The sequence below is a fragment of the Cyprinodon tularosa genome, unplaced genomic scaffold, assembly GCF_016077235.1.
Source record: "Cyprinodon tularosa strain WSP-4 unplaced genomic scaffold, ASM1607723v1 ctg499, whole genome shotgun sequence".
In the NCBI taxonomy this organism is placed as follows: domain Eukaryota; kingdom Metazoa; phylum Chordata; class Actinopteri; order Cyprinodontiformes; family Cyprinodontidae; genus Cyprinodon; species Cyprinodon tularosa.
This window is the reverse complement of record NW_024039228.1, coordinates 42,085-51,179: the sequence shown is the minus strand read 5'-3', so window position 1 is coordinate 51,179 and position 9,095 is coordinate 42,085. Positions and strand designations below refer to the sequence as shown.

Sequence of the window (9,095 nt, the reverse complement as noted above, 5' to 3'; positions counted from 1 at the left end):
ATTGTGGGATACTAGAAGTCCTCCAGTGGAGGACCAACAAACAGACCTAGAAATAAGTACCGGTAAAGAACAGGAAATAAAAACAGTAATTAAATCTTATTAGCGGATGAAAATATTTTATTAAAAATAACTCTTAATTTTGGTTTATGTCACATTTGGTCAAATTAAGACATCCAGCGTGTCTTAATGGTATTTCATTAAATTGGTTTGGTATGTGTTTCTTAAATTCTTAGACTTAGATTTATTTATTTTGTCATTTTGTATAGACATGTGTAAACAAAAAAAATTTTTGTTAAGAACAGCTCTCTAGACAATGTAATTTTTTAGAGTGCAACCTTGAAAACAGTAAAAAAAAAAAAAAAAAAAAAAATAGCACACATAAAAACAGTAATATAAACATATGACTGTATATTTACAGTTCTAACATTTCAGTTTTTTTATTTTAAATTAAAAAATATCTTAAAATCATGGCATGGATTTGTAGCACGTCAGTTTCACTTTGACACTAAACAAAAGTTTACAAATTGGCTTCATACTTCACTTAGTTAGAAAATATTCTGATGCACATCCTGATTGACAAACCAAACACAGCCATGTTTGTAATATTGCAACAATTAGTAGGGAAATGATGCTCAGATGAAATTAAACATTGAGCTATTTGGCCTACATAATGACCACTGCTGTCGGGATGATTTTAACTTACCACCCCAGCTGTAAACCATGGTGGTGGTCATATCATGCAGTGGGGAATGGATGCTTTTCTCAATCTAGTAGAAGAAAAGTTAATATAGTAGCCAAAACATACAGCCAGAGCTACCATGAACTATCTGGGTTTGTTATATTTTGTTGAATGAACTAGTTCAAAGCCAGAAAATGAATTTTAGGATCTCGGCAAAGAGAGTTGGAGCCCTTTTCTGGAGAAGTGGAAAAATTCAGTCTGTAGAATCACAAAGCAGGAAAGGGGAAATTTTGGAAGACCTGCAGCTATATATATTTGTATATATATATATATATATATTTTTTTTTTTTTTTTTGATATATATATATATATATATATATAGATATATATATATATATCTATATATATATATATTGGTAAAAGTACAACAAATTAAAGAACAGCAGGAGTGAATGAAGATGCATCCCACACTTTCCAGTTCTTTGGGAAAATGTTGAGAATCATTTCACTTCCCTGTTACATTACTGTACTAATATAAAAACAACCAAACAATAGTGATTGTATCAAAACAAATAGGAAAATGAATGAATGCTTTTGCAAAGCACTGGACATATAAAAAGGTTTAGTAATTTGAGGCAAAACTAGGAGACATTTGAATGTTTTTTAATCTTACATGTTTATTAAAAGCATTTTTTTTTATACATAGTGTTACATACAATCTCTCAAGGGAAAAGGAGGAAAGTATTTTGAGAAGAGTAACAATGTCAGGTCATTTCCAGGAAACCAACAAAGAATATCACTTATTATCACGTATTAACTTCAACATTCAGCTGTTACTCCAAGAAACCAACAATGAATCTGAATATCATCAATTCATAGCATATCTGTGCAAAACGGGGACAGTCAGCTCCCAGAGCCCATTATCCAGCAGCTTCCTTTCATCGAAGGCCTTAGAAAAACATCTCAAACTTGAAATGTTAAGTCTTCCTCTATCTTCCATCGGGGCGACCATGCATTTCTGGTGTGTAAGTTAGAAGAACAATCATGACCCACAGGTGCAGCACCGCCTGAAGAAAGAAGATTGGATTAAACTCCAATATCTTTGACCAATCTGCAAACAATGTTTTCAATGAGCACTCACCATGTAAAGGATGACAAAAAGCCTAGCCATGGGGTAGCGCCTCAGAAAGATTCCCAGTCTTATGCTGTCGGTCGCACAAATATTTTAATTAAGGAGAAAATATTTTAATCACAGCTGAGGAAAGAGTCAAATTCAGGCTTACCTGAAGCGATCAATAGTGCTGGCTGCCTTCCGCACTTTTCCATAAACGCCTGGGCTTTCCTGTTCACTGAACAGAACCGGTGTGTTTCTTTGACGGGTCCCTAATAGTTGTTATAAATTAGCAAAAAAATTGTTATTTTCTAATATATTATGGTTAAACATAGAAAGCAATAAAATGTTAAAAGCTGTTTATTATTATCTTTAAAATTGTAATGTAACAAAAGCAAAGAAAGCTAACCTGGGCCCTCCATAGCGCTCATATTGATGGCTGGGCCTCCAGTTTGCCCTCCCTGAGCGTTCTTCAGCTGCTGCTCCAAACGCTCCAGCTGGAAGACCAGGGAGCTTTTCTCAGTGCCCAAAGCCTCCAGCATGGTTTGCTTCTGGATCAGTGTTTCTGTCAGCTGGTGGAGTCGATTCTCCAGCTCCATCTGGCTACTGCTGCTCAGAGTCTTATTGGTCAACTGAAAGAGTTACAGGTAAATCGAAAGAACCCTGCTTTATTTTAGTGATGCCACTAAAATCTCATTGTTTTCTTTCTGTGAAGGAAAAGTAGCAGACCTGATTCCTGAGTTTTTGGATCTCATCTTCTCTGTCTTTGATTCGGCTCTGCAGGTTCAGTTTGGCCCGATGGTTCTCATCCTCAAGGTACTGCAGCTCCTGCATGCCAGAAAAACATATATTTCAAACATTACCACCCAATCAATGTTGTCTTTCATGTGATCATCAAACATGGTTGTACCTACCTGCTTGTAGCGCTCCACCTCAGCTTCTAACTCCTGCTTGGCTCGATTCTGCATAGCCTGTTGCTCCTGTAGATGGACCTGCTGCTCCCTCCAAGCTTCTGCCTCTGACAGGGCTTGTGTCTCAAGATCCTATATAGAAAAAAAACATTTGTGTTTCATAACTAAAACATTTGTTCTCACAGAATAAAAAAAATTGCATATTAGGCAGAAGTTACAAGTGGGTAAATATGCAGAGAAATTTGTTGTAATATTATTGAAAAGAACATTAAAAGAAAATGCATTTCAAAAACTGAACTGTGGAAAACTTAGCTTTCAAAAGAAAATGGTTTTGAGAGTAAATTAAAATGTGTATGCAAAATTTGAATCAAAATTTACACAGCATATTTCAGATTTTATCTTTTCAAGTAATTTTCATATTGCATCACCTACAAATTCAGATCTATAGATTTAATGCTCTACTCTTGAGGATGGAACAGCAGTTTTATTGGTCTGGGCACAGAACCAATAGAAAGTCTGCTCTGCTTTAGCAACAGCCTTTTTTATTGGGGCATGAACAGACCACTTAGAAGTGCAGACAGGTAGCAGGATTTGAGAATAAGGCAAATTCTGAGAAAAAATGCCATTTGTAAAATACAAGCTGAACCTTGACTCTCAAAACCTTTTCTTTTCTTTTTTTAATAAGCAAAGTTTCATTTTTTTTAAAATGCGTTTTCTTCAAGCTTCCTTTTTAAACAATGTTATTTACTTTCAGTAATACTGAAACTAATTTCTCTCCATAAGGATCTGAAAACATCCTGCAAAAGCAGCAACAATCAGAGAGTTTTCCCAAGTCCAAAAACATACAACCATATAACAAGCTCACCTGAATTTCTGCCCGTAGAGTGCCCACTTGCCCCTGCAGCTTTTGGATCTCTTCCCTCTGCAGGTCTTTCTCATGACGAAGTTCCTCCAGCTCCAGAGCCATGGTCCCACTACCATCTCCAATCTCGAGACCCGACCCCTCCTTCAAACTGCTTATTAACTTTTCTTTGGACTTAAGAAAAGAAGCAGATAAACAGATAAAAGCATTTTAAACAAACTTTATGTGAAGATATAAAAATGCTACGTTGCATATGAATACTTGCAGAAGGATCCACACCCCTGGAATCTTTTCATATCATCTTATGTAACCGACCAATAAAACGCTTTAGAGGGAAAACAAAATGAGGGTTCGTTTTAAAATTTGTTTCTTTGATTCTTTGTTTTCCAGTCTTTGCAGAGGTTCTCCATTATATTTATACACCGACTTTGACTGTGATGTGCACAAATAACAGCCATCTTTATGCTACATTTTTCCACCTGAGCAGTGGGTCTCAGCAGCTGCTCTAGAGTTGCTATATTTTATTTATGGGAGCAGAGAAAAGGGCCACTGCAGTCATTCTACAAACATACTTAAACAGAAATGGGTATAACTTTAAATGTGTGTTTCTAATGAGATAAAAACGAAAAAATGTCAAAGGCTGTGAATCCTGAGCATGGAACTGTGTGTATTTTATTCCTTTAAGGCCAAAACTCAGCCTTACTTGTAGTATGCGTGAAGCTTTGTGCTTGTAATCTTGTAGTTCCTGCTTGGCAGACTCAGCTAAAGCTTTGGCGCTTTTCAGTTGCTGCTGGAGGTCGTCGACCCTGAGCTTCTCGTCTGTGGCTCGTCTCTCTGCCGCCATCACCGTCTCAGCAAGGGTTTGCCTCTCAGCTTCTAACCTGCCCAGCCGGTCAGCGTACTCACTCTTTGAGAGCAGGAAACTCATGAGTGTTGATTTTTTTTATGTGTTCATTAATTCCATCCAAAATTGTCGACAGTGTTTACCTGCATCTGCCGATAGCTGTCCTGTTCCCTCCTGACAGAAAGCTCTGCTTCCCGCAGCCTCTCCTGTATCTTTTCCAGAGCTTGGGAGTGCATGCTGCTCCCTTCTGTGTGGTCTTGCATGATTCTACCCACACACACAGAAAAAGTAAAATTAAATACGGGAAAAAATCCCTATCTAACAGGATTTTAATTTCAAACAGCAATGACCAAAACGGTACCTCGACTTTTCTTTCTTTGCTTCCTCCAGTGCAAAGCTGCGAGATTTCAGTAGCTGATCGGCTTCATCGAGTCGGACTTTTAAGACCGCCAGTTGGCCGTCTTTGGCCGAAAGTGCTTCTGTGAGGTCGTCAACCTGCGATCGAAGTTCTCTCAGTGTTCGGTCAGTTTGTGACTGCTCTGAGTTCCACCGATCTGCTCGCAGGCGGGCCTGGTTTAATTCTGGAGGGATGCGGTAGAGCAGCAGTGTAAAAGCAAAAATGGAGAGAAGTGGAATGCTAAGGCCTTTCTATGTGCTCTGTATCACTCACCATCTTGTAAGTCTTTGGCTCTCTGGATAACTGAGGCCATCTCTTGGTTGAGGGAGGCCACCTCGCTGCGGAGCAGCTGGTTCTCAAGGCGAAGGCTGGACAGGATCTGGCTCTGCGGCTCCTCTGTGGGTACCATGGGCTCCATCCTAGTGGGCTCCTGCGGGGGAGCTAAGCTAGAGTCAGAACTCTCAGGTGTGTCTGTTATAGGGAGGAAAGAGGAAAAAATAAAAGGTATTAATATTGGAAACATGAAAAAAAAAAAAATGCAAAAAAAGAGATAATGCAGCTTTTTATTTGAAGTTTTCAAGCACCAACCTTGACCTTGCTCCTTAGACGAATTCTCCTCTGAGGTTTTTATGCTGTGGGCAGAAAGAGAGCTCATGCTTGAGGCCCTTGACACCCCGCGTGTAGAAGGAGGCGTGGAAGGAGCTGAGAGGTTGCTGTGAGGAGTAACCGAAGGAGGCGGCGTTGGGTTTTGCACCTCCATCACCGGAGCCACGGCTTTCACAAACTCTCTCCTGGAATCCCTCCTGGTGCTTTCCGGAGGGTCCGAACTGTTCAGGAAGTTAAAGAGCATGTCATCATCCACGTCCTGCTCGCTCTTTTTGGGCCTCACAAAGCCTGCCGACGTTTTGGCGGGGTTTGACCCGGAGGGGGTGTTGAGCACGTTGGCCGTCCCAGCCAGGAGAGTAGCGCTGGATTTCTTAATGTTGCCGGCTACAGCAGAAATGTAATTTGGCGCATCATGGGAGGATGGGTAGGCATGATGCGTGTCAGATGGCTCAGTCTTGTATGCTGGGGAATTGTATTCATTTTTTACAGCCAGTTCCTCTCCATGCAAAGAGGAAAAGGAGGATGTCCTTGCCTCGCTTTTGCTGAGGGCGGTAGCAGCTCCTTGGTCCACTTTATTTAGGAAGTCCTCGGCTTTTCCAGCCAAATCAGTAAACCAAGACATGTTGCACCCTGAAAGAACAAACAGACAAACTTTTTACTTCCTCATTACAAAATTGGAAAACTCTCTATTTTATACAGTCATCTCTCCCTGCAGTTAGAGGTGCAGGTCATTTAGTCTAAGTGCAAAATGTTTCACAAACTGTTTTTTGCAAAAAAACCTGAAGTTCTATCAGATTTAACAGACAGCTAAAGAGAATCCTCAAGTCTTGCTGTTAATTCTGAAAAATTCTCATTCAGACATAAGAAAATGCTTTAAGAAAATAATTCAACCTTATTGTCATTACACTGTCACATGTAAAAAGAAACGCAATTCACTCTCTGCATTTAACCCATCCCCTTGGGGAGCAGTGGGCTGACATTGATTTATATGTATACCTATATACATAATTATATATTCAAAATCAATGTCATAATTTCCATTTTGAATTTTATTTTATATATTATTGCTTTAGTAATTTTATATTTATTTTACTGTAAACTTTCAAGCACAACTGTATATGTCTGAGGATATTATCCTTCTTGATTTTGAAACTATTCCCCAATTTTTTTGCAGCCCTCAACAGCTTTTCTTCCATGATTTTTGACAAGCTCCCAGAAGGGCAGCGCCTTTTATGGCAACAAAGCCTCGGCTTTGGACAGGCTGCACCAAAACTGAATTTCCCTTTGGGATTGATAAATTATTACTGAATTTATTTGAATTCCCTGTTCCCATTCAATAGTACCAACAGACTTTCCCACCTGAGCTGTCTTCATATGCAGCTCCTCCAGAGTTGCCATAGCTCCACTAGCTGCTTTTTAATAATTAAACTCAGTGCCTCGCTGGCAGTTTTGTTGGATGGTCATGTCTTGGATAGGATGACCATCATACCATAACTTTAATGAATCAAATATTTCTCAGATTGTGGCCTCTGAGGCCCTCACTTAACAGCTGTTATGTTGAGATTGTTAACTGGAGTTTAGAGACTCTAAAACATGCCTTTAGCTGACATAGCAACCTCCTTGAACAGCAATTATACCAAAGTTGTAAAAAAAAATGTAAAAATTTTGCATTTAAGATCAAAATCTTCCTCTTATGTCAACATGCTTTATCCAGAACTCCTCAAGTGGAAAGTTTTAGTTGCACCTGGTTTCATTTCACAAAAAGTACTCTTTAAAGAATCTTTTGCTATCCAATTATTACCGTAATCGATTAATTGAAAATAAAAATCAACAGATTAATCGATTTGCAAAATAATCAGTACTTGCAGCCCTGGTTGAACTAGATTTAATTATGGAGCATAAGATATAAGCAAAGCACATCGTTTAAACCCATTAATTTCATTTTTAACCACTTTGTATTGTTAAGGATCACTGAAAAATCCAAATAAAATACAATCTTTGAATCAAAGTCTTTAATGTTAGATATGATGCAGATTTGTGTGCTAAACTTTTAAGTAGAGATATACAAATGACCAACCTTTAAAACACATCAGTGCCCTAGCTAAAAGATGTGTTAAGTCTTTAAAATTCAGTAAAACCAGCCATACAGAGGAAACTCTTTGTAATACACCAATTATTCACAGCTATAATGCTAACCTTAATCCTTACTTGTTTCCATAAGGTATATTTTAAAGAATAAATAAAAGGCATAAATACAAAGAAATTACATGTATAATTATAATAAACGGCATAGCAGGTAGCTGTGCAACAAATTATTAAACTTGTACTTGAGAGTTACACTTCAAGCTAAAGCTAATAAGCTAAGCAGCTAGCAAAATTAATATTCAAACGTACCGTTTGGTGAAAAGTCGCTGCTTGCTAGCTCTCCAGTCTCCTGGATGTCGATGATTTTTTTAATGTTTATACATCAGGGGGGATGTTCGTTTGGATAAACACAGTCAAATGTCATTATCTGTCAAAGAGGATATTTGTGAGCTTTTCCATACGTGGACCAGGAACTGCTCCCGGAAGTGACCCACCTGCCTGAATTGTTGCAGTCACACGTCAACTCGTTCGCCATATTGGGAGGGGAGCAAATCATTTGAAGCAAGTTTTTTCTGTTGTTCCTTTAAGGTTTCCCGGCGGTTGGCAAACTACCGGTAGTTAAAGTGCACTACAATACCGCCACCAACTGGTGAGGAGTTAAACAAGGAGCCCGCCCCCCTCAAAAAAAGAATGAATTAATTAAAAAATGTATTACAACTTTCCAAACTGTTTAACCCAACATAATAAATAACAAATACTAAAAATTCGTCCTCATCATTTCTAATTTATCTTTAAGTTATTGTCCTTCTACCAGCTGCTGATGGTCCAACTCGTTTTTCCATCATACTTTCAACTGTTTCCCACTTTAAATCTTTCACTTCAAGATACTTTTCTGCAGCTTTCACTATTATTTCTATTTTTTTTTCATTTTCCTTTGTTGTCTGAGCACTGCAAATTGTAACTTCTGACATGAAAAATTCAAAATCCTTCTTTTTAGCAATCAATGAATCCTCTGCAATTTTATGACACTCCTCCAAAGGTTTTGCACTTTTCATTTGCGTCACTGTTGATGTGGGTCTTTCTGAAATGGATGGGATTCTTTTTGCAGCTTCAGCATAAGTTATTCCGAGATCTAATTTCAGTTTTCTGATCTCTTCAGATCTTTTGCTCACTTCACATCCGCCATAAGCAGCAGTCTGTTCTCCACCACAGTTACAGCATTAAATATTTACTTTTTTCCCCACACACTTTCAATATTTGTTCTCTCCAGCACACTTTCCACATTGTTGTTTTCCCTTCCATACAGCTTCTTCTACATGTCAGAATTTTTGGCATTTGAAACATCTTCGAGGCCGAGGATTGTTGATTTTAACATTGTATTTAATATAACCAATGGAAACCTTACTGGGTAATAGCTCTTCTTCACATTTGATTAACACTGATGAGCTATTACACCTTCTGAATTTCTTCTTGTTTTTAACCATTTCACATCTCTTATTTTTGCACCACCTATATTAGCAAGAATCTCTTTACTCTTAGAGCCACTCTTGCAAGGACTCCCCTGCTAATCTGTGCTGCATTTTGGTAAATAGGATAGCCT

At 38.3% G+C, this 9,095-nt stretch overlaps 1 protein-coding gene across 1 annotated transcript; it reads right to left on the bottom strand.

Annotated features, from left to right (window-relative positions):
* Window positions 1-1,336: 1,336 nt before the first annotated feature.
* golga5 (golgin A5) lies at window positions 1,337-7,999 on the bottom strand. The gene is made up of 13 exons (XM_038302739.1): window positions 7,805-7,999; window positions 5,393-6,040; window positions 5,078-5,275; window positions 4,769-4,988; window positions 4,551-4,674; window positions 4,267-4,470; window positions 3,567-3,737; window positions 2,705-2,833; window positions 2,520-2,618; window positions 2,200-2,422; window positions 1,963-2,062; window positions 1,821-1,884; window positions 1,337-1,746 (listed from the first exon to the last, which is right to left on the bottom strand). The coding sequence occupies exons 2-13, from the start codon at window positions 6,030-6,032 to the stop codon at window positions 1,669-1,671; spliced, it is 2,250 nt and encodes a 749-aa protein (XP_038158667.1). The 5' UTR covers window positions 6,033-6,040; window positions 7,805-7,999; the 3' UTR covers window positions 1,337-1,668.
* Window positions 8,000-9,095: the final 1,096 nt, after the last annotated feature.